The sequence below is a fragment of the Pseudorasbora parva genome, chromosome 24 (assembly GCF_024679245.1).
Source record: "Pseudorasbora parva isolate DD20220531a chromosome 24, ASM2467924v1, whole genome shotgun sequence".
NCBI classification, from domain to species: Eukaryota; Metazoa; Chordata; class Actinopteri; order Cypriniformes; family Gobionidae; genus Pseudorasbora; species Pseudorasbora parva.
The window spans coordinates 36,083,570-36,110,510 of record NC_090195.1 but is presented as its reverse complement, the minus strand read 5'-3'; the positions used below and the strand labels follow the sequence as shown (position 1 = coordinate 36,110,510).

Here is a 26,941-nt window from a genome sequence, read left to right as displayed (position 1 = left end):
GCATTTATACAACTATAATAAAATAATGCACTGACATAAAAAAGGAAATTTACTTTTGATACTTAAGTACTTTTGAAAACAAATGCTTCTGTACTTTTACTCCAGTAAAAATCTGTTTTTACAACTTTCACTTGTAATGCAGTCATATTTGACCAGCAGTACTTTTACTTTCACTCAAGTAATGAAGTTGTGTAGCTTTTCCACCTCTGGTAAACTCTGAGCTGAATCTTCAGACCAGCTTTACGGTGGCATCCAAACAAGCCACAAATCATGTTTAGAAGAACACGAGGGACATACCGGCTGCTTCCCCAGTCTATTTTTCTTTGTTTTTGAGCTAAATGAATAAAAATGAAGGCAGTGCTTTAGAGAAATTTAATTTTCATATTTCATGAGCGTGGTGTGAAAATGTCTTTGAGCGGTTTATACAGCACCATGTCATAACTTTCCTCTCATCCATCAAATTCTGTTCTTCAAACAGCGGATCCTTTAAAGCACATCTGCAGTAACAATAAAACCGATACAGCACATACTGTAAATTACACGCACGTCTCATAAAAAACCTGTCTGTAGACAGCCCGTGAAGATAGTTTATTCAAATTTGGCTCATTTTCTCTTATATTACAAACTTTAGCTTTGCTCAGCCATGAGAGTAAAATGAAAATCAAGAAATGTATTTGAAAGCGTCCAGTAAACATTTAATCATGACTTGAACAAGATGGTGATCCATATATACACCGATTCCCTGCGATGCCATTGATGAAGAAGATCTTTCTGAAGTACAAATCCTGGGATTTCTCCGAGTGGAACGGCTTCTCTCCGTATGAATGATCCGTCTCATGCAGAAATCATGTCTAATCATCCAAAACGAGATCCACCTTCAGGTATTGTTTTTGGGAGCCCACAAAGAGTCTCCATCTGCTGTTCAGTTTTCCAAAATCGTCATCCAGAATAACATCCCAAAGCCTGCATACGGACAAGAAAGTCTTTCCCACAGAAATCAGATTGCAACATAGAAACATTTCTGTCCTTTTAATTCATTGAAATCATACACATATACATTTTTTCCTTTCTGAGTAAAAAAACAAACAAACAAAAAAAACAGTAAAAACTCAGAAATGGAAAAAAAACCATGCAGCTTGTTTTAGTTTACAGTGACTTTTACACAGGCTGTACAAGGCATCAAATATATTCATTTGAAACTTTTTAATTAGATGAGTTTGGTTTTGTACTGAGAAGTGTGTTATGATATGACAACCCCAACTTTATTAATAGCTAACCACAGGTGTCCTGCGTTGAAATTCTGCAGATGGATTTAGATGAGGTGTTTTGTCTATTTACAGCACATCATGTGCCCTATTTAAAGTGCCGAATTAAAGTAACCGTCAACAACAAACCTACGCCGTACATTACCATCGACAGACTCTGGGATAGCAGCCGCTCTCAAAGTCACAAATGCCATAAATCTACAGAGAATTCCAGCTGCTTTTATGATAAGTCTTCCAATTATGAAGAGTACAATTTGGCAAGAATCTTGCTGAACAACCTTCTATAGCATGACCCGTCTCATTAGTTAAAGGCATAACGTGGGCTATTTTTTTGCTCCATGACCCCATGCAAGGATCATACAGCCATCAAAGTACAGACTAACAGTTCACATTACAGCAACAAGCCAGAGACTTCCAATGGTAAACGTCACCGCAGCGGTGTGTGTATCCTACACCATCAAAACGCCACCGTTGTTTCAAGCGTTTATGAGGGTTTTAAGAGGGAACTGTCATTATTATTGTTTTCTCATTTCCATCATATAGTTAACTAAAACTACAACTGAAACTAAAACCAGGGAAAAGGACAAAATCATGATAAATAAGCCCGTTCTAGGCATGCACTATTTTTTTAATCGAATATTATAACTTTGTGTCATTAATCATGACAATCCATAACATTAAGATTTCACCGTCATTTCAACACTTACGCTACGTTCACACCAAACGCGAATTGAGCGTCAAAATCGCGTCTACCGTGTCTAGTTTGACACATTAACATTTTGAATCCATTCGCGTCCGCAGCTAATGGGACGTGCGTTAAAAATCGAGCATTTGAAGCAAAATAGACGCGCGTTAAAGGCGCCCCAGGTGAAATATATTAAGCATTAACAGCCACACATGTGGTTCAGCCAACGCACTACCTGGATTATCTTCACTGCATGTATATTTAAATAAAATATAAAGTTCACTTTGAAAATAAGAAACTTCACTTTGCCCTCAGTCAAAATGATTTGGTAGGCAACAATAGATTAATTGGACCAAAGATCACCCATTAGATGACACAAGACGAAGCATATGTCATGTTTAACCTCTACAGAGACATCCGAGCCGGCGGCGAACGCCAGAAGGACTGGCCGAGGAAAGGCTGCTCTCGCCGGGGTTAACGAGTGCTGAGCGCCCGGAGATCGCCTGGAGCTCACAACTGCAAAAACGTGAGCGTGTTCTTTTTAAATAGGCTCTGTCAATGAGTAAAACATCCTAGGTAAACCACATATATTAGCTTTAAACAACTACATTATCGACTGAAAAGCATTAAAACTACATTTAGTGACAAAATATCAGCATTTTTTAAATTATATGCAGGGTTTCTCATCACATGGCAGTAGCAAGCAGGCTCCTCATTGGTTAACGTGGCGTGAATTGATGCCAAAGTTCAAATTTTTCAACTCCGGTGTAGACGTGAATTCGCTTCAAACGCGTGAATGCACAAAAAGCACCACACGCGCGTATCGCTCAAGATGCTCAATTCGCTTCAAATTCACGTTATTCGCGCAAACTGGACGCGAAAATGAGGCGGAAGTGCGTCCATCGCGCCACACGAAACGCGTCTATTGCGCCAAAGAACCTCCAGACGTGCGACAACGCGCCTTTCCATTGACTTAACGTGGAAATCATTCGCTCCAGACGCTCTATTCGTATTGGTGTAAACGTACCTTTAGATGTTTTTGCCTCAATAATCATAGCAAAGAATCTTTGGCTGTCGTGTCTTGTGACTAATTGCCACATGCCAAGCATTATATCTAAATATGAATATTCTGCTATATTCATAATATAAACTTAAGTATTTCACTGATCTGAGCTCACGGTCTGAAGCTCACGGCGCAGGAGCTCTTAGGGCGTCCAAATCCATTTAATGAAAAAAAACGGTGTCCGGCTCATGGTCTAAAAGGGTCGTCCCTAATCTCTTAATGAGTCATGAGTGTGTTTTGGGTGTAACGAGCAATAAACCAATCAGAGTCTCTTATCTCCCTTTCCCTTTAAAAGCCAGTTGTGCTCGAGCCATGAGCGGATTCACTATTGACATGAGGAGAGACTGAACGCTTCTGCAGTGTGTGTGTGTGTGTGTGAGAGAGAGATAATTAGAGTGTGTGTGTGTGTATTGTGCTCCCTATATAGGCTCATATAAGAACACACTTGCGCCGGGTGTGTGATCAGATCCCTTGTGTATTTTGCATCAAAAAGGTTTCGAAGGAGAACGCATTTTTCTGGTGCAGGGGATCGTCCATTTATGTGCCTTTCTTAAAGTTACTAGCATTTTAAGTTGCTTTTTTGTTGGCTGATTAGTCTGTTTTAATCCCAGTGTAATCCCAATACAACTGCCCTGAACGTCAAAACCCGAGAAACGAACACTACGCACAACACCACCATGTGTGAGAAAATGAGTTTTCACAAAAATAAGCATAGATTTGGCATAATACATGAGGGTTGTATATGTATCATGTAAACAGTCCTGCAATGTGCCCATCTCAGCAGTCTTTGGTTAAATGATATAAAAACACCTCAAGATATCAACACATGAGCAGAATGTCAAACAGAACGAGTTCCGTCCGCCGCAGCTTCTCATTCCTGACGTCTTGTTCTTGTTAATAACACAGTGTTGGTTAAATGTCACCATCCTATTTCCAAACACTACGGTCACATTTAAAATATGGTGATGAGGGCGTCACAGGTGATGTTATTTTAAAGGGATCATGACATGCAAAATCAAATTTGGTTTGATATAAGAGGTCTCTGCACTGTTAAAACACCCTGCAAATTTCATTGATTAAAATGTCCTCCTTATTATAAACAAAGCACTTATTTAATCAAGCTCCTAAAATGGTTCTTTTGAATATTGTGGGATCTGTGATGTCAAATAGGAAAAATAAATTAGCATAATCCCACCCAGAGCAAGATGTCAACGAATAGTTTTACTTCATTGCACCATTGGCCCCGCATTTTCCTTCACTAGATGTGAAAATCACTCACAAATCAAACTGAAGCCATTATAATGACTGATGCTGTCTACACTGATCCAGTACACAGATGTGTGTTCAGTTTCTGACGGAAGACCCAGCATCAGACGCCAGTGCAGGGTTTATTTTAATGCCATCTCGGATCATGACGGAGGATTATATGTTTGTTCGGAGCATTTTATTTTGTGAATGACGGACCGGGTAATGGAGAGTTCGCAAATACACCTGTGTTGACAGATGAAGCAGTGACTGCACTGGACCTGACAGCAGCCGCATCACAAACCGTCAGTAAATTATTTTATAATGCTTTGTCCCTGATGTGGTTTTATACATATACAGTCTTGGTCAAAAGTTTACACCCCTTTGCAGAATCTGCGAAAATGTGGTTGTTTTTAACAAATTAAAAGACAACATACAAATTACTTGTTATTTTTATTAGTACTATGGTGAATAAGATACTTTACATTAAAGAAGTTTACATATAGTCCAGAAGACGAAATAACAAACAGCTGATTTTATAAAAATGATCTTGTTTCAACTCTTGATTCTTAATAATGCGTGTTGTTCTCTGATAATCCATAGCTGTGTGTGTGTGAGTGTGTTGATTCCCTGATGATCCACAAGTGTGTGTGTGTGTGTGTGTGTGTGTTTTGTGATGGTTGTTCTTGAATCTCTTGTTTGTCCTGAGCTGTTAAACTGGCCAACGCTCTTCAGAAAAATACTCTAGGCATTGCAAACTCTTCAGAGTCACAGCATCCTTAGCTTTTGTGAACCCTTGTCAGCAGTGACTGCGTGACTTTTTTAAGAGCACAGGATGCAGATATCCAAATTTTTCTTATTTTGTTTTAATATCATTTTTATTTTGTTTTTGTGGTCCTGCCCTTCAGAAGCAGCAGAAGATAGCAGTTTCCTGGAAGACCCATTAAGTTTACCTCGATCTTCAAACTCAAAAGTGTTCACCCCCGGCTCTGAATGTGTTGTGTTTCCTTCTGGAGTGTCAGTCAATGTGTGAAGCTTTTTCAATAGTTGTGTTTGAGTCCCTCAATAGTCCTCAGATCTCAGAATCACACATTCACTGCTGGAGATGCTCAAACACACACACACACACACACACACACACACACACACACACACACACACACACACACACACACACACACACACACACACACACACACACACACACACAAAGAGCTGTGGATCTTCAGGGAACGACACAGAGGACTAAGAATCAAGTGTTCATACACTTCTGAATGGGTCATTTTAATAAATTTAGCTTGTGGACTATATGTTAACATCTTTTATGTAAAATATCTTATTCAGGACTGTACTAAATAAAAAAAATAACATGCATTTTGTATGATCCCTCTATGTGAAAATGATTCACAAATTCTGCAAGGGGTGTGTAAACTTTTGAGCAAGACTGTATATGCATTAGCATTGCAAGTGAACCTCGGGAAACAATATAATAATAAGAAAAATCCATGTCGTAATCCCTTTAAAGCAGCTTTCAGCCTATATCATGGATATCAATCAGAAAACGCTGATTAAGCAGAACAAGACGTGTCAATCAGCTTCTTCTGGGAATCAGAGAACGTCTTAAACATCTTCTTTGTGATGTTAAATGGTTCGAGAATACGTTTGTTTGGACTAAAGTGTCTCTGGTGGAATAAGAACAAGGCTAAAAGTACTCATTATAAAAGTGTCGCCATTGCTTTAGGAAAAATTCTTGCAATACCACTTCCATAATAAGAGAACAAACGCATATATGTACACCATTCTCTCTTAGCCAGAAAGCTGCTCCTTTTCTAATTAAAATAAAGAGAGGGGAAGAGAAAACCAATTGTCAACAGAAAGGCTATTGATTTGGTCAGCTTTAGTGGAAATCCATGATCCGTGATTTTGAAGATGGTAAACACGCCGCGGAAATGAAAGTTGCTTCAAGAGGTGGAAAGCAATCATCTTCGACACTTAAACGCAGCTGAATAACACTTGAGATGTGTAGAGGGCACAATCACAACATTCAATAGCACTGAAGGTCATGTAACACCTTTAGTGATTCGAAGGTCGAAGAACATTTATTTCGATCAATTTGGCTGACCCTCCGCTCTCCGAGAGCCAAACAAACAATATCTTTCCAGCCCGGCTTCACTGAAACGATGCTGATGAAGGACACTACTGTGTGTGATTTCGTTTCCAGCCATAGACTACGCTCACATGCTACATGCTAACCGAACATGGAAGTGCATGTGAGTATAAGACGATACTAACAGGACGGAGGGGCGAAAGGAACATACTCACATTTATTATGCCAAAAAATAAACAAAAAGCACATGTATTTAAGCAAGAGCATCTGCATTAGTGACATCAATGCAGCGATTTACCACACCAACGAGCCATCCAGAACACAACATGTACTAAAGCCGTGGAGCCGTTACCTTTGTTTTCAAGGCTGTTTTTGCATATGAATGAATGGCAGCTGTACAGAGTCAAGGGATTTGAAATCAAATACTATATATATACTGTATATCTGTTCATATATTCATATGTTACACAAATATAGACTCTTCCGAACTTCAGAGCAATGTATTAAATTCACAGCTGGAGATAAAAGGTGAACAAAAACCAACCAAAAATATCCCAAAAGAGTCCGTGTCCGTGTCCGTGTGTGTCTTGGGTTTGATTTGGAGCGTGAAGCACGTGTCCGCTATGGCAGTTTCCTTCTCCGAGGCTTTCCAAACAAAAGTGCTCCGGTGATGATCATTAGACTACATTGGGTGCGGTGGTTTGAAGTAAAGGTGTTGTCCGCTCCGTCCAAATAGCAGGCAATTTTCTCTTGGCTCTGAAGTGATTCTGGGAAAAACAGTCAGTGTCTTGAAACTATAGCCACGCTTCCCTCATGAGGACGGACGTGAGGAGAAGAAGAGCGAGTCCATTACTCGTCGCTATCCTCGTACCTGTGAGAGAAAATGATAGGATGTTGGATGTCAAACATGTCACTTGAAATAAAATAAACAATAAAGTGCCCCATTATGCTATTTTTACATCTCCTATAATATGTTTGCGTGCATCCAAGACCAAAAAAACCCCACACTTTAATTTTCTCATAATACACATTTCAGCATCCGCTCATTTCTCAAAGAGTCTGAAACGGTTCATTGGAAGATTCAGTCTCTCTAAACCCCGCCTTTCCCAGAGCCAGCTCTGCTCTGATTGGTCAGCTGGTCCAGTCTGTTGTGATTGGTTTGCTCTGCACTGATTGGTCAGCTGGTCAGATGTTGAATAAACGGTATCACTTTAGTATGGGGAGCACATATTCACTGTTAACAATGACTTTTGCCTCAATAAACTCCTAATTTACTGCTTATTAATAGTTAGTAAGGTAGTTTTTATAGCGTTTAAGTTTAGGTATTGGGTCGGATTAAGGGATGTAGAATAAGCTCATGCAGAATAAGGCATTAATATGAGCTTTATAAGTGCTAATAAACAGACAATATCCTAGTAATAGGCATGATAATGAGCAACTAGTTAATAGTTAATAACTGAACCTAAAAATAAAGTGTTACCGAATAAAAAATCTCCTTCATTGTATTAACTTATTTCTGTTAGCATTGTGCTTGCCCAACTTGCCCAAAGAAATTAAATCTATAACTGAAACACTAACCCTAACAAATGCTATATACACTTGTCACGTTACACACACAAAGGGAAAAGGGTGCGAGGACTCAAGTGCAGGGAAAAGATTATTTATTTACAAAAACAAAACATAAACTCAAAACAAAACCCACGAGGGGGAAAAACACATAATAGAATAATATAAATACAAACTTAAACAAACCAACAGAATCACGGGGAGGACGGAAGACGCAGACATTACACAAGGATCCAACCCAGACTGACAAACACAAGGAGATTATAAAGGGAACAAACAAGGCAGATAATGAGGGAGAACAGGTGGGGCAAATAAACCAATAATCAGATAACAAGAAGGGCGGGGTTGACAGTAGCACATGCAAGACATGACAGAACCCACATGTGCACACAAGACAGGACAGGCATGTGACATTACCCCCTCCTTAAGGAGCGGCTACCAGACGCTCCACTAGGGACGGGCGGGAAAGACCAGGGAGGGACGGGAGGGACAGACCAGGGCGGGGCGGGAGGGACAGACCAGGGCGGGGCGGGAGGGACAGACCAGGGCGGGACGGGCGGGACAGGAGAAACAGACAAGGAAGGAACAGACAAGGGAGGGGTCAACAAGGGACACATGAGGAAAACAAAAAGTTCAGGCACCCAGGGCGGCGCAGGGAGAGCAGGACGCCTCAGCGGCGCACGGAGAGCAGGACGCCTCAGCGGCGCACGGAGAGCAGGACGCCTCAGCGGCGCACGGAGAGCAGGACGCCTCAGCGGCGCACGGAGAGCAGGACGCCTCAGCGGCGCACGGAGAGCAGGACGCCTCAGCGGCGCACGGAGGGCAGGACGCCTCAGCGGCGCACGGAGGGCAGGACGCCTCAGCGGCGCACGGAGGGCAGGACGCCTCAGCGGCGCACGGAGGGCAGGACGCCTCAGCGGCGCACGGAGGGCAGGACGCCTCAGCGGCGCACGGAGGGCAGGACGCCTCAGCGGCGCACGGAGGGCAGGACGCCTCAGCGGCGCACGGAGGGCAGGACGCCTCAGCGGCGCACGGAGGGCAGGACGCCTCAGCGGCGCACGGAGAGCAGGACGCCTCAGCGGCGCACGGAGAGCAGGACGCCTCAGCGGCGCACGGAGAGCAGGACGCCTCAGCGGCGCACGGAGAGCAGGACGCCTCAGCGGCGCACGGAGAGCAGGACGCCTCAGCGGCGCACGGAGAGCAAGACGCCTCAGCGGCGCACGGAGAGCAGGACGCCTCCCCAATGTCGAGGACTCAGCGGAAGAGGATTTCGCCCCATCTACCTGCTCCTACTGTCTCGTGCTCCCACTATGAGCGCATCCTGAGGTTCCAGACCTTAGCATCCCTCCGCCAACATGGGACCGATCTGAGGAGGGTTGGATCCTTCTGTCACGTTACACACACAAAGGGAAAAGGGTGCGAGGACTCAAGTGCAGGGAAAAGATTATTTATTTACAAAAACAAAACATAAACTCAAAACAAAACCCACGAGGGGGAAAAACACATAATAGAATAATATAAATACAAACTTAAACAAACCAACAGAATCACGGGGAGGACGGAAGACGCAGACATTACACAAGGATCCAACCCAGACTGACAAACACAAGGAGATTATAAAGGGAACAAACAAGGCAGATAATGAGGGAGAACAGGTGGGGCAAATAAACCAATAATCAGATAACAAGAAGGGCGGGGTTGACAGTAGCACATGCAAGACATGACAGAACCCACATGTGCACACAAGACAGGACAGGCATGTGACAACACTCTAAAAAATGCTGGGTTATTTTAACCCAATGTGGGGTCAAATATGGACTAACCCAGAAATTGGGTTGTTTTAACCCAGCGATTGGGTTGTTTTAATCCTGCGGTTGGGTTAAATATTTCCTTAAGACAACCCATTTGCTGGGTTAAAACAACCCAATTGCTGGGTTAGTCCATATTTTAACCCAACATTGGGTTGTTTTTTTACCCAGAATCGTTTAGAGAGTAGGCAAAATCACTAAAACTTGAAATACAATTCAAAAATAAAAGTTTAAAAATAAAAATATTAATACAAATATAATAGCATCTCAAATAAAAAAAGTTTTCATTACAGTACCAAGAGTTTTGAGCATGGGTGTTTTCAGGCATAATCATTTACATATGAATATAATGTGCAATTGTATTAACCAATGGCTTGCCAACTATTTTAATGCAAATTTCTTTATTTTAGGGTTCAGTTATTAACGATTAACTAGTGTCTTATGATCATGCATATTACTAGGATATTGTCTGTTTATTAGCACTTATAAAGCTCATATTAATGCTTTATTCTGCATGAGCTTATTCTACATCCCTTAATCCGACCCAATACCTAAACTTAAACGCTACAAAAACTACCTTACTAACTATTAATAAGCAGTAAATTAGGAGTTTATTGAGGCAAAAGTCGGAGTTAATAGTGAATGTGTGCTCCCCATACTAAAGTGTTACCCAAATTTCAAATTTGCATTTAATAAATATAATGCATAATTAGTAATATTCCCATACTGAAGGAGTGGATTTTCTGGGATGCGCATTCGTTTGTCTTGCATAAACGATCCCGCGTTTGGACTATTGTGGAGTTTTTGACGAGGTGTTTCATTAGAGCACCAGCACCTTTCCTGCAGGCCCGTGAGCCGTTTCGGCCTTCATTATGAGAACTATAGCATTCGTTCTGCACGTCTCCTCACAGCGTTTAATAAGAGCATGTAAATGTGCTCCTGTTCGGTAAATACAGCTATGAGTTCATCCAGCCCAATGACACGCTCCTCTATAACGACGGCTCCTCTTCCTCCATATGATGTGCAACTCTTTTTAATCGCGCTATTTTTTAACAAAGTGCAATCAAAACAACTCTAAGCCACCCGGGTGCCACAAAATGCTATGGTTTTATTGGTCTGCATCTACCTATTCACAGAAGCCTTGTGCTAAAACCTCCCCACATAAATCAAACTGAAAACTGCCATTACACCATGAAAAGGGATTAATGCGCACAGCCTTCCCGCACACTTCTCTAAAGGCTTTTCGGAGTATTTTTAAAACACCTATGTGCTGACAGATGCGTCATGGAGAAAGAGCGACTTCAGGTGTGTGTCGGAGGCAAGTTTACAAATGCATAAAGCTATGATTTATTAAAATGCTGTTTTTAGCAGTGCTAGGGTGTGTGAAAAAGTGGCAGGTAACCTGTTTTTTAACATATACAAATTAACTTTGTTGGTATACGTTAATTGATTCAGCAATATTAAATAAAACATTTTTAGTGAATGCTTTGGTAACATTTGTAAAATGATGAAAAATCCACTTCCCGGTGTAGACTTTAAATGTAAGCTTTTGTCCCCGTTGTAGTTTAATTCAGAGGACCCAGCACCGGTTATTTTGCCAATAGATTTCCTTTGTAATATTTTATATGTCAGCATAGGAGAGAAAGACTGGGAGACAGTTTTCTGGGAGATGGTCGTCATTCCGGCTTTCTCTGATCTCTGGGCTAAAGTGTTGGGTTTTTATCTGCTGGAAAACTACATTACCAGGGGATGTCCATTAAAATGGAATGTATAAATGTATAAATCAGCATGTACATGGATATATATAACAAACTGTAAAGCCTACATTGGCATGGCATGTATAACTAAGCACTGAGTACACATATGCATTACAACTTAGATTACGCTCATACATTGGTTTTACAGTCGACAGTCCTCTTACACACAGTAGCATAAAATGATTACAAATGATTATGAAGACTAATACAAAGTAATAATGCAGATACATAATATTAACTGATTATGAATATTAATAAAAGGTATGGTAACACTTTATTTTAAGGTTCAGTTATTAACTATTTGTCACGTTACAGACAAAGGAAAAGGTGCGAGGACTCAAGTGCAGAGAAAGATAATTTATTACAAAATAAACATAAACTCAAAACAAAACCCACGAGGGGGAAAAACACACAATAGAATAATAAAATATAAACTTAAACAAACCAACAGAATCACAGGGAGAACGGGAGACGCAGACATTACACAAGGATCCAACACAGACTGACAAACACAAGGAGATTATAAAGGGAACAACCAAGGCAGATAATGAGGGAAAACAGGTGGGGCAAATTAACCAATAATCAGAACAAGAAGGGCGGGGTACTGACAGGGACACGAGCACATGCTCAACATAACAAAACCCACAAGTGCACACACGACAGGACAGGCATGTGACATTACCCCCTCCTTAAGGAGCGGCTACCAGACGCTCCACTAGGGACGGGAGGGACAGACCCGGGCGGGACGGGAGGGACAGACCAGGGAGGGACGGGAGGGACAGACCAGGGAGGAACGGGAGGGACAGACCAGGGAGGAACGGGAGGGACAGACCAGGGAGGGACGGGAGGGACAGACCAGGGAGGCACGGGAGGGACAGACCAGGGGGGCACGGGAGGGACAGACCAGGGGGGCACGGGAGGGACAGACCAGGGGGGCACGGGAGGGACAGACCAGGGGGGCACGGGAGGGACAGACAAAGAAGGTACAGACAAGGGAGGGGTAAACAAGGGAGGAACGAGGAAAACAAAAAGTTCAGGAGGCCATGGTGGCCCACAAAGTTCGAATGGCCAGGGCGGCCCACCGAGTTCGGGAGGCCCACCCAGTTCAAGCGGCCGGGGCGGCCCATAGAGTTCAGGCAGCCAGGGCAGTGCGGGTAGAGCAGGGCGCCAGGGAGGCGCGGTGAGAGCAGGGCGCCAGAGAGGCGCGGTGAGTGCAGGGGGCGCCAGGGAGGCGCGGTGAGAGCAGCACGCTTCAGTGGCGCGGTGAGAGCAGGACGCCTCAGCGGCGCGGTGAGAGCAGGACGCCTCAGCGGCGCACGGAGAGCAGGACGCCTCAGCGGCGCACGGAGAGCAGGACGCCTCAGCGGCGCACGGAGAGCAGGACGCCTCAGCGGCGCACGGAGAGCAGGACGCCTCAGCGGCGCACGGAGAGCAGGACGCCTCAGCGGCGCACGGAGAGCAGGACGCCTCAGCGGCGCACGGAGAGCAGGACGCCTCAGCGGCGCACGGAGAGCAGGACGCCTCAGCGGCGCACGGAGAGCAGGACGCCTCAGCGGCGCACGGAGAGCAGGACGCCTCAGCGGCGCACGGAGAGCAGGACGCCTCAGCGGCGCACGGAGAGCAGGACGCCTCAGCGGCGCACGGAGAGCAGGACGCCTCAGCGGCGCACGGAGAGCAGGACGCCTCAGCGGCGCACGGAGAGCAGGACTGCTCAGGGGCGCAGGGAGAGCTGGGCGCCTCAGGGGCGCAGGGAGAGCAGGGCGCCTCAGCGGCGCAGGGAGAGCAGGGCGCCTCAGCGGCGCAGGCAGGGCGTTGGGGAAACTTCTCCAGTCCAGCAGTATCCACCGGCACTGGGACCACCGGAATACGATCTGCTGGCATAGGGACCACCGGAACATGATCTGCCGGAACTGGGACCACCGGAACACGATCCACCGGCACAGGGACCACCGGAACACGATCCACCGGAACTGAGACCACCGGCACACGATCCACCGGAACTGGGACCACCGGAACTGCCTCCGGGGCTTCGGATAAAGCCCTGTGCTCCTTCCACGCATGCAGGACTGCCACCACAAAGCATCCCATCACAGCCCTCCAGGCCGTTTCCGGACTCGGGACCACCGGAACACGATCCACCGGCACAGGGACCACCGGAACACGATCCACCGGCACAGGGACCACCGGAACACGATCCACCGGCACAGGGACCACCGGAACATGATCCACCGGCACAGGGACCACCGGCGCACGCTCCGCCGGTACTGGAACCACCGGAATACGATCCGCCAGCATAGGGACCACCGGAATACGATCCGCCGGCAAAGAGACCACCGGAATCCGATCCACCGGTACTGGGACCCCTGGAATCGGGACCACCGGAGCAGGTACGGAGGGAGCCTTTCTCCTCCTCCTCCGTTTCGGGACCACCGGAGCAGGGACCACCGGAACACGGTCCACCGGCATAGGGACCACCGGAACACGATCCACCGGTACAGGGACCTCCGGAACACGATCCACCGGAATAGGGACCACCGGAACACAGTCCACCGGCATAGGGACCACCGGAATACGATCCGCCAGCATTGGGACCACCGGAACACGATCCGCTGGCACTGGGACCACCGGCACAGGGACCACCGGCACAGGCACGGAGGGAGACTTTCTTCTCCTCCTCCGTTTCAGGACCACTGGAGCAGGGACCACCGATCTTGGGACTGCCAGGGCAGGGGCCATCTCCCTGGCAGCTCTCTCCTGCTGGCAGGCGATAGCTTCCACCATTGCCTCAAATGTGCCTCTGTCATATGCCCTTCTGAGCCACCACTCCATGGGCTCATCTAGGGCATAATTAAAAAGGTCCTTGAGTGCAGAGTCACTGAGCCTCAGCCCCTTGGCGGTCTCCAGGAACTTCTTTGCAAAATTCCTAATCTCCATTCCCTCCTGGTGAAGTAGGTGGAGGACTCGAAACCGTAGAATCCGCTCATAGTGAGGACAGGTGGTGAGCGATTCCGGGATCGAGTCCTCTCTCTGCTGAGTCCTCAACATGGTTGGATCCTTCTGTCACGTTACAGACAAAGGAAAAGGTGCGAGGACTCAAGTGCAGAGAAAGATAATTTATTACAAAATAAACATAAACTCAAAACAAAACCCACGAGGGGGAAAAACACACAATAGAATAATAAAATATAAACTTAAACAAACCAACAGAATCACAGGGAGAACGGGAGACGCAGACATTACACAAGGATCCAACACAGACTGACAAACACAAGGAGATTATAAAGGGAACAACCAAGGCAGATAATGAGGGAAAACAGGTGGGGCAAATTAACCAATAATCAGAACAAGAAGGGCGGGGTACTGACAGGGACACGAGCACATGCTCAACATAACAAAACCCACAAGTGCACACACGACAGGACAGGCATGTGACACTATTAACTAGTTGCTTATGATCATGCATATTACTAGGATATTGTCTGTTTATTAGCACTTATAAAGCTCATATTAATGCCTTATTCTGCATGAGCTTATTCTACATCCCTTAATCCGACCCGATACCTAAACTTAAATGCTACAAAAACTACCTTTCTAACTATGAATAAGCAGTAAATTAGGAGTTTATTGAGGCGACAGTCGTTGTTAATAGTGATTGTGTTCCCCGTACTAAAGTGATACCAAAGGTTATATTGAATACTAAAACTGTAGTCTACATTGGCCTATTGTTAGCAGGTTTGATCATGTCCCATTTCTCGCACACAACTATAAATAAGCCTGCATTTTTAAACCGCATTTCCTGTTGTTTTTCTCCCATTTTTCTCTCCTTTGAACAATGAAATGAGGTGGGATGCGAGGCCTAAAGACTTCAAAGCAAATGTGATCTGATTCCACTCCTGCCTCAACAACAGAGAAGAAGAACGAGGGGAGCTCAAGGATGTGTGCCGGCCATAAAACCCCCGAAAACAAGGCAACAAAGAGGAAATGGAAAATGAAATATTCACTAAATCACGGTGACATTTACGGGATTTTTCCGTCAGACCAAGCACGGTAATGTTCCGCGGGGAGCCTGATTCCAGCTCTATATCAGGAAGGAGGAACCTCCCCTGACCCGCTGCGCCTCTCTGCCAGATCTCATTTGGCCCGAGGTGATCAACCCGAACGGGAACGTTCCTGAAACAAGCAGTTGCATCGGACCGAAGCTTCCCTCCCTTCTTCTGATGGCGGAGAATAATTAATCATTCCTGCCGGCCCTTTTTACTCCGGGCTGAAATGCGGCGCCGATTATGCATCGCATCTATACGTTCATTAGCAGCCGCGTCTGATTAGCTGTGAGGAAGAGTATGAGTCATGCCAGAATGTCATCATCTATAATTACAGCTCGCTGATGTTGTGTAGTGAAGGTTCCCGAAGGTCAGAAGAGAGCAAAGTACTCATGTTCAAGTAAGATGTGGAAAGGTACAATATGTATGGCAAGCTGTGTTAACATTGAATACTTAAATGAACTAGTATCTATTTTTTATGCTACTAGTATTCATTCAATAGATGATAGTACTCATTCAATATATACTAGTATTCACTCAATAGATAGGACTCATGCAATAGATACTAGTACTCATTCAATAGATGATAGTACTCATTCAATAGATACTAGTACTCATTTAATAGATACTAGGACTCATTCAATAGATACTAGTACTCATTCATTATATACTAGTACTTATTCAATAGATACTAGTATAGATACTCAATAGACACTAGGACTCATTCAATAGATACTAGGACTCATTCATTATATACTAGTACTCATTCAATAGATACTAGTATAGATACTCAATAGATACTAGTACTCATTCAATAGATACTAGTACTCATTCAATAGATACTAGTACTCATTCAATAGATACTAGTACTCATTCAATAGATACTAGTATAGATACTCAATATATACTAGTACTCATTCAATAGATACTAGTACTCATTCAATAGATACTAGTACTCATTCAATAGATACTAGTACTCATTCATTAGATACTAGGACTCATTCAATAGATACTAGGACTCATTCAATATATACTAGGACTCATTCAATAGATACTAGGACTAATTCAATAGATACTAGTACTCATTCAATAGATATTAGGACTCATTCAATAGATAGTAGGACTCATGCAATAGATACTAGTACTCATTCAATAGATACTAGGAATCATTCAATAGATACTAGGACTAATTCAATAGATACTAGCACTCATTCAATAGATACTAGCACTCATTCAATAGATATTAGGACTCATTCAATAGATATTAGGACTCATTCAATATATACTAGTACTCATTCAATAGATACTAGTACTTATCCAATAGATATTAGGACTCATTCAATATATACTAGTACTCATTCAATAGATACTAGTACTTATCCAATAGATATTAGGACTCATTCAATAGATACTAGCACTCATTCAATAGATACTAGGACTCATTCAATAGATACTAGTACTCATTCAATAGATACTAGCACTTATCCAATAGATACTAGGACTCATTCAATAGATACTAGCACTCATTCAATAGATATTAGGACTCATTCAATAGACATTAGGACTCATTTAATAGATACTAGTACTTATTCAATAGATACTAGGACTCATTCAATATATACTAGCACTCATTCAATAGATATTAGGACTCATTCAATAGATACTAGGACTCATGCAATAGATATTAGGACTCATTCAATATATATTAGGACTCATTCAATATATACTAGGACTCATTCAATAGATGATAGTACTCATTCAATAGATACTAGTACTCACTCAATAGATACTAGGACTCATGCAATAGATACTAGTACTCATTTAATAGATACTAGGACTCATGCAATAGATACTAGTACTCACTCAATAGATACTAGGACTCATGCAATAGATACTAGTGCTCATTCAATAGATGATAGTACTCATTCAATAGATACTAGTACTCACTCAATAGATACTAGGACTCATGCAATAGATACTAGTACTCATTTAATAGATACTAGTACTCATTCAATAGATACTAGTACTCATTCATTATATACTAGTACTTATTTAATAGATACTAGTATAGATACTCAATAGACACTAGGACTCATTCAATAGATACTAGGACTCATTCATTATATACTAGTACTCATTCAATAGATATTAGTATAGATACTCAATAGATACTAGTACTCATTCAATAGATACTAGTACTCATTCAATAGATACTAGTACTCATTCAATAGATACTAGTACTCATTCAATAGATACTAGTATAGATACTCAATATATACTAGTACTCATTCAATAGATACTAGTACTCATTCAATAGATACTAGTACTCATTCAATAGATACTAGTATAGATACTCAATATATACTAGTACTCATTCAATAGATACTAGGACTCATTCAATAGATACTAGTACTCATTCAATAGATACTAGGACTAATTCAATAGATACTAGTACTCATTAAATAGATATTAGGACTCATTCAATAGATAGTAGGACTCATGCAATAGATACTAGTACTCATTCAATAGATACTAGGAATCATTCAATAGATACTAGGACTAATTCAATAGATACTAGCACTCATTCAATAGATACTAGCACTCATTCAATAGATATTAGGACTCATTCAATAGATATTAGGACTCATTCAATATATACTAGTACTCATTCAATAGATACTAGTACTTATCCAATAGATATTAGGACTCATTCAATATATACTAGTACTCATTCAATAGATACTAGTACTTATCCAATAGATATTAGGACTCATTCAATAGATACTAGCACTCATTCAATAGATACTAGGACTCATTCAATAGATACTAGTACTCATTCAATAGATACTAGTACTTATCCAATAGATACTAGGACTCATTCAATAGATACTAGCACTCATTCAATAGATATTAGGACTCATTCAATAGATATTAGGACTCATTTAATAGATACTAGTACTTATTCAATAGATACTAGGACTCATTCAATATATACTAGCACTCATTCAATAGATATTAGGACTCATTCAATAGATACTAGGACTCATGCAATAGATATTAGGACTCATTCAATATATATTAGGACTCATTCAATATATACTAGGACTCATTCAATAGATACTAGGACTCATTCAATAGATACTAGTACTTATTCAATAGATATTAGGACTCATTTAATAGATACTAGGACTCATTCAATAGATACTAGTACTCATTCAATAGATATTAGGACTCATTCATTAGACACTAGGACTCATTTAATAGATACGAGTACTCATTCAATAGATACAAGGACTCATTCATTATACACTAGGACTCATTTAATAGATACGAGTACTCATTCAATAGATACTAGGACTCATTCATTAGACACTAGGACTCATTTAATAGATACGAGTACTCCTTCATTAGATACTAGGACTCATTCATTAGACACTAGGACTCATTTAATAGATACTAGTACTCCTTCATTAGACACTAGCACTCATTAATTAGACACTAGTACTCATTCATTAGACACTAGGACTCATTCAGTAGATACTAGCACTCATTCAATAGATACTAGCACTCATTCAATAGATACTAGTACTTCTTCATTAGACACGAGTACTTATTCAGTAGACATTAGTATTCGTTCATTAGACACTAGTACTCATTCATTAGACACTAGTACTTCTTCATTAGACACTAGTACTTATTCAGTAGACACTAGTACTCGTTCATTAGACACTAGTACTCATTCATTAGACACTAGTACTCATTCATTAGACACTAGTACTTCTTCATTAGACACGAGTACTTATTCAGTAGACATTAGTATTCGTTCATTAGACACTAGTACTCATTCATTAGACACTAGTACTTCTTCATTAGACACTAGTACTTATTCAGTAGACACTAGTACTCGTTTATTAGACACTAGTACTCATTCATTAGACACTAGCAATCATTCAATAGATACTAGTACTTCTTCATTAGACACGAGTACTTATTCAGTAGACATTAGTATTTGTTCATTAGACACTAGTACTCATTCATTAGACACTAGTACTCATTCATTAGACACTAGTACTTCTTCATTAGACACGAGTACTTATTCAGTAGACATTAGTATTCGTTCATTAGACACTAGTACTCATTCATTAGACACTAGTACTTCTTCATTAGACACTAGTACTTATTCAGTAGACACTAGTACTCGTTTATTAGACACTAGTACTCATTCATTAGACACTAGTACTCATTCATTAGACACTAGTACTTCTTCATTAGACACTAGTACTTATTCAGTAGACACTAGTACTCCTTCATTAGACACTAGTACTCGTTCATTAGACACTAGTACTCATTCATTAGACACTAGTACTCATTCATTAGACACTAGTACTCATTCATTAGACACTAGTACTCATTCATTAGACACTAGCACTCATTCAATAGATTCTAGTTCTTCTTCATTAGACACTAGTACTCATTCATTAGACACTAGTACTCGTTCATTAGACACTAGCACTCATTCAATAGATACTAGTTCTTCTTCATTAGACACTAGTACTTATTTAGTAGACACTAGTACTCGTTCATTAGACACTAGTACTCATTCATTAGACACTAGTACTCGTTCATTAGACACTAGTACTCGTTCATTAGACACTAGTACTCGTTCATTAGACACTAGCACTCATTCAATAGATACTAGTTCTTCTTCATTAGACACTAGTACTTATTTAGTAGACACTAGTACTCGTTCATTAGACACTAGTACTCATTCATTAGACACTAGTACTCGTTCATTAGACACTAGTACTCGTTCATTAGACACTAGTACTCGTTCATTAGACACTAGTACTCATTCATTAGACACTAGTACTCGTTCATTAGACACTAGTACTCGTTCATTAGACACTAGTACTCATTCATTAGACACTAGTACTCATTCATTAGACACTAGTACTCGTTCAGTAGACACTAGAACTCATTCATTAGACACTAGTACTCATTCATTAGACACTAGTACTCATTCATTAGACACTAGTACTCATTCAATAGACACTAGTACTCGTTCATTAGACACTAGTACTCGTTCATTAGACACTAGGACTCATTCATTAGACACAAGTACTCCTTCATTAGACACTAGTACTCCTTCATTAGACACTAGTACTCATTCATTAGACACTAGTACTCATTCATTAGACACTAGCAATCATTCAATAGATACTAGTTCTTCTTCATTAGACACTAGTACTCATTCATTAGACACTAGCACTCATTCAATAGATACTAGTTCTTCTTCATTAGACACTAGTACTTATTTAGTAGACACTAGTACTCATTCATTAGACACTAGTACTCATTCATTAGACACTAGTACTCGTTCAGTAGACACTAGAACTCATTCATTAGACACTAGTACTCATTCATTAGACACTAGTACTCATTCATTAGACACTAGTACTCATTCAATAGACACTAGTACTCGTTCATTAGACACTAGTACTCGTTCATTAGACACTAGGACTCATTCATTAGACACTAGTACTCCTTCATTAGACACTAGTACTCATTCATTAGACACTAGTACTCATTCATTAGACACTAGTACTCATTCATTAGACACTAGCAATCATTCAATAGATACTAGTTCTTCTTCATTAGACACTAGTACTCATTCATTAGACACTAGTACTTCTTCATTAGACACTAGTACTTATTCAGTAGACACTAGTACTCGTTTATTAGACACTAGTACTCATTCATTAGACACAAGTACTTCTTCATTAGACACTAGTACTCCTTCATTAGACACTAGTACTCGTTCATTAGACACTAGTACTCCTTCATTAGACACTAGTACTCCTTCATTAGACACTAGTACTCATTCATTAGACACTAGTACTCATTCATTAGACACTAGCACTCATTCAATAGATACTAGTTCTTCTTCATTAGACACTAGTACTTATTTAGTAGACACTAGTACTCGTTCATTAGACACTAGTACTCATTCATTAGACACTAGTACTCATTCATTAGACACTAGTACTCGTTCAATAGACACTAGTACTCGTTCAGTAGACACTAGAACTCATTCATTAGACACTAGTACTCATTCATTAGACACTAGTACTCATCATTAGACACTAGTACTCATTCATTAGACACTAGTACTCATTCATTAGACACTAGTACTCATTCAATAGACACTAGTACTCCTTTATTAGACACTAGTACTCGTTCATTAGACACTAGGACTCATTCATTAGACACTAGTACTCATTCATTAGACACTAGTACTTATTTAGTAGACACTAGTACTCGTTCATTAGACACTAGTACTCATTCATTAGACACTAGTACTCGTTCAGTAGACACTAGAACTCATTCATTAGACACTAGTACTTATTTAGTAGACACTAGTACTCATTCATTAGACACTAGTACTCATTCATTAGACACTAGTACTCATTCATTAGACACTAGTACTCATTCATTAGACACTAGTACTCATTCAATAGATACTAGTACTCATTCATTAGACACTAGAACTCATTCATTAGACACTAGTACTTATTTAGTAGACACTAGTACTCATTCATTAGACACTAGTACTCATTCATTAGACACTAGTACTCGTTCAGTAGACACTAGCACTCATTCATTAGACACTAGTACTCATTCAATAGATACTAGTACTTCTTCATTAGACACTAGTACTTATTCAGAAGACACCAGTACTCGTTCAGTAGACACTAGTACTCATTCATTAGACACTAGTACTTATTCATTACTTATTATTAGATACTAGTACTCTAGATACTGAACTCTATAGCGGCCATTTTGACTATTAAAAGATGAGTAAAAAAGCAGTTGTGACTAGTAAGATAAGAAATGTTATTAGTTATTAGTAACTGATGTTATGTTATTAGAAACTAGTGCCTATTAAATAAGTACTAGTATCTAATAAAAGGTACTAGTATCTAAAACACCAATACTAGTACCTATTAATAACTACTAGTATCTAATAAATATGTAGTAGTACTTGCCATACAATATATACCTATAAAACAACTTGCCCTCGCTCACTTTACATGCTGTACAAATGATATGCTAGAAGAACCTTCATGAAATCAAATTTAAATCATCTTGATGGTAGATAATAGATTAGAGCCTTTTTTGTTCTTAATTTCCATCTTTCTCTCTCTTCATCTTAAATCTCTGCTGGTTTAGGAGGTTTGATTCACAATGTCAGAATTTGCTCCTATTCAAATTATGAGCTGAAAAATGCATTGAATCTGCCACAGCACACAGGATGTTGAATTAGAGCGGCACTGAAAGGAATTTATTGACTTCACCAAGGTTACTGAATCTCATTAGTTCAACAAATATATAAAATAACTAGTAAAGTCCTTAAAATAAAAGTGTTTTTATTGATTCATTTATTTATTTATTTTAATGGAAACATATTAAAGCATATTAAAGCTTTACTTCAAACATTGATTATTAATGCTATTGTTTCTGGAAATACCCCATATATTGTGATTATAATAAACATATTTCCCTTTTTAATGAATAGCACATGTTAATATTAAACACATTTACAGCAAGTTTTTTTTTTCATTCCTTTGTAAATCATCATCTTGATTCCCCAGCTTATTATGAACAAACGTTAATAGAACGTTCATTTCGGGTCTTTATTAATGTTCTCAAAATATTAACACAAAAGCATTATTTATACATTGTTCATGGAGCGTTTTTTAATGTAACATTTTTGACACGTTTCCACTTGTTTCACAACGTTCAGAGAACATTCAAAGGTAACGCTCTAATGTTTTAAGAATGATACAATGTTTCTTTAACTTTGATTTAAACATTCAGAAATAACATTTTCATAACCTAATGCACATTAGACAAACATTCGTAGAACATATTATATATCAAATGTATTCAAATCAAATTCAAAATCAAGTGAACTGTGATATGAAAGACATTCTCTGTGTAATTCTGAAAGATTCTCATATTTTATCATTTGTTGATCTTGTAAATTTGCATTGCTGTTGTTGGCAGTGACCAGATTGATCTTTACACACACACACACACACACACACACACACACACACACACACACACACACACACACACACACACCGCCTGATCTCACTGTAGACTATTAATATTAGACATCCAGAGAGATCTGGTCTAAATATTTGCCAGTGTTTTTACAAGATTAATGTTTTCATGCTGCACTGATGCACAGGTTGCCTGTGATTTCAAAACTGCCACAAGCTCTGTGTCGAATTAATATAATCCATATTAATCTAACACGATCTCGTATTACGCACTGAGGCAGTTCGCTCTCAAAAGATGAATATATTAGCTATTTTAAGGTCAATACAACCTGCCATTGAAATGATAGGATGGCTTATACTCCACTAAATAAAACCAGTTACCAACTCTATTACATATTTCATTAGTTATCGCTCAAACAGTAAATCATAGTGATAGTAAAAGCAATAGCAAGCTCTGATAAAAATGTGCATCCTGAATGCAATTGTCACAACCGCTGGTGAAGATCCCACCGTCGGCCATCAGAGGTCGCGCTCACCAGAGTACTAACTCACTCATGGACTTCATTTCCCATAATCCCACATGCCGGGACTGATTACCATCCACCTGTTCCCCATCAGCTGGCCTATATATTCTCTGAGCACACACACACACACTGCGAAGTCTTGTTCTGCCCCGGCGACATTTCTGAGCGTTTACCCATTGTTGTTTCTGATCTGCCTGTTTACGAACCTGCCTGTTTATCGACTCTGATTCTTGCTGCCTGCCATTTTGACCTGTGTTTGCCTGGACTCTGGTTATTCGACTGTTTGCTGCCTGCCCTGACCCTTGCCTGGTATGATTAAGATTTACGCCTTGCCTGTGATACTACTGTTAATTCTTGGCTACCGACCTTTGCCTGTTACTACTGTGAGTTTGTGTGTTTCCAATAAACTGCACATGGATCCCAATCCACCTGAGTCCTCATTACAGAAGACTTCGCCAAACACAGATCCAGCAGACTTCTCTCGCTTCACACAAGAGCTCTCCGCACAAGCCAGCCAGCTAATGATGCATCACCAGCAACTCACACGATTGACCAGCATGACGGAGGAACTGGTTAAGGCCGTGCAGAGCCTCCATCTTACACCAGCAACGGCCGATGCACCATTACCACGACAAGAGCCACCAACCGCACCCGTTACAACGGCAATGAGCAGCCCACGTCTGGCGTTCCCTGAAAAGTTTGACGGCACCACGGCCAAATGCAAGGGATTTTTAATGCAGTGCTCCATCTTTCTGGCCCAACAACCAACCCTGTACTTCACAGACTCTGGTAAGATTTCACTAATCTGTTCACTGCTCACTGGGAAAGCACTTGACTGGGCAACAGCAGTCTGGGACGAACGAACCCGCGAGAGCACTACATATGCCAACTTTATTCAACGCCTACGCATAGTTTTCGACCATGCTGAGGGAGGACGAAGCGCAGGCGAACAGCTGCTCGCCCTCCGGCAAGGGAGAAGTACGGCAGCAGAATTCGCGCTCACTTTCCGCACCCTAGCAGCACAAACCGTGTGGGTAGAGGACACCTTGAAAACCCTATTTCGCCAAGCCCTCAATGAGGAACTGCAGTCAGAACTCGCATGCCGCGATGAGGACAAGAGCTTGGATCAATTCATCGAACTGGCGATTCGCATTGACAACCTCATCCGCTCTCGCCGAGGACCACGAAGTGGTGGCAACTCAATGTTCTCTCAGCCCCTCGACAGCAGTGATGAACCCATGCAAATCGGTCGCACACACATCTCTTCTGAGGAACGAGAGCGCCGCATCCGAAATCATCTGTGCCTCTACTGTGGTCTTTCCGGACATCGCAGAGCCGAGTGCCCGACCCGACCATCGCAACCACAGCCCCGCCGGGTGAGTTTGCTCATTTCCACTGTTTCTCACCACAACTGCCTAGATTTACCAGTCACAGTAACCTACCAGTCTAAAGTAATTACAACCCAGGCATTAATAGACTCTGGAGCTGCAGGCAACTTCATTGATGAAGGTCTGGTTCGTTAACATGAAATACCGCTAAACCCATGCAACCTTCCTCTGGCAGTGGCAGCACTAGATGGGCGCCCCCTGGGGACCGGACAAGTACAGTTCACCACCACCGAACTTCACTTACAAGTGGGCGCTCTACATACTGAATCCATCCAGTTCTACGTCATTCACTCTCCACACAACCCGATCATTCTGGGCTTCCCCTGGCTACAAGACCACAACCCGCAGATCTCCTGGCAGGATAAGCAGATCACCCAATGGGGTCCTTCATGTCACTCCCGCTGCATCCGTTCTGTCAGGCTTCTACCCATTCGATCTACCAGCATGCACCACACCACGGACTCCACACCAGGTATTCCTTCGGCATACGCGGACCTCTTAGAAGCCTTCAGCAAGACCAAAGCCTCACAACTACCTCCTCATCGCAACACCAACTGCGCCATCGAACTGCTACCTGGTACCACTCCGCCTAGGGGTCGCATCTTTCCTCTGTCTGAACCGGAGGATCTAGCAATGAAAACATACATTCAAGAGGAGCTGGCCAAGGGGTTCATCCGATCATCTACCTCACCTGCTGCTGCGGGATTCTTCTTCGTGGGGAAGAAGGATGGAGGCCTTCGTCCTTGCATTGACTACCGTGGGCTTAACGATATAACGGTCAAGTTCAGATATCCTCTGCCACTGGTGCCCGCTGCCTTAGAACAACTTCGATCTGCCAAAGTATTTACCAAGTTGGACCTTCGGTCTGCCTATAACCTCATTCGCATCCGGGAGGGTGACGAATGGAAAACTGCATTCTCCACTAGTAATGGGCACTATGAATACCTAGTCATGCCCTTCGGCCTGTCCAACAGTCCATCGGTGTTCCAATCATTCGTCGACGACATCTTTCGAGACTTATTGCATCAATGTCTGGTGGTATACATTGACGACATCCTCATCTATTCAAACACCATGGAAGAACACATTCAACACGTACGAACGGTCTTGCAGCGCCTCATCAAGCACAAGCTGTACGCCAAGTCAGAGAAATGTGAGTTCCACCAAACCTCAGTAACATTTCTTGGTTATGTCATTAGCCCAGAGGGAGTGGCGATGGATGAAGGAAAGGTTCGGGCAGTCGTGGAATGGCCTCAACCCACCACTCTGAAAGAGCTGCAAAGATTTTTGGGGTTCGCCAACTTCTACAGGCGCTTTATCAGAGGTTACAGTTCAGTCGCCGCACCACTCACTTCCATGACAAGAGGAGGAGGCAACAAGCTACGATGGTCCGCCGAGGCCTTGCAAGCATTCAGTAACCTGAA

At 41.8% G+C, this 26,941-nt stretch overlaps 1 protein-coding gene across 1 annotated transcript in view; it reads right to left on the bottom strand.

Moving 5' to 3' along the window:
* Positions 1–358: 358 nt before the first annotated feature.
* Positions 359–26,941, bottom strand: part of vstm2a (V-set and transmembrane domain containing 2A) — a 79,315-nt gene continuing 52,732 nt past the window's right edge. The window contains exon 5 of the mRNA XM_067434965.1: positions 359–7,236. Coding sequence (XP_067291066.1) covers positions 7,160–7,236 — 77 coding nt within the window. The 3' untranslated portion in view covers positions 359–7,159. The remainder of the gene's footprint in view (positions 7,237–26,941) is intronic.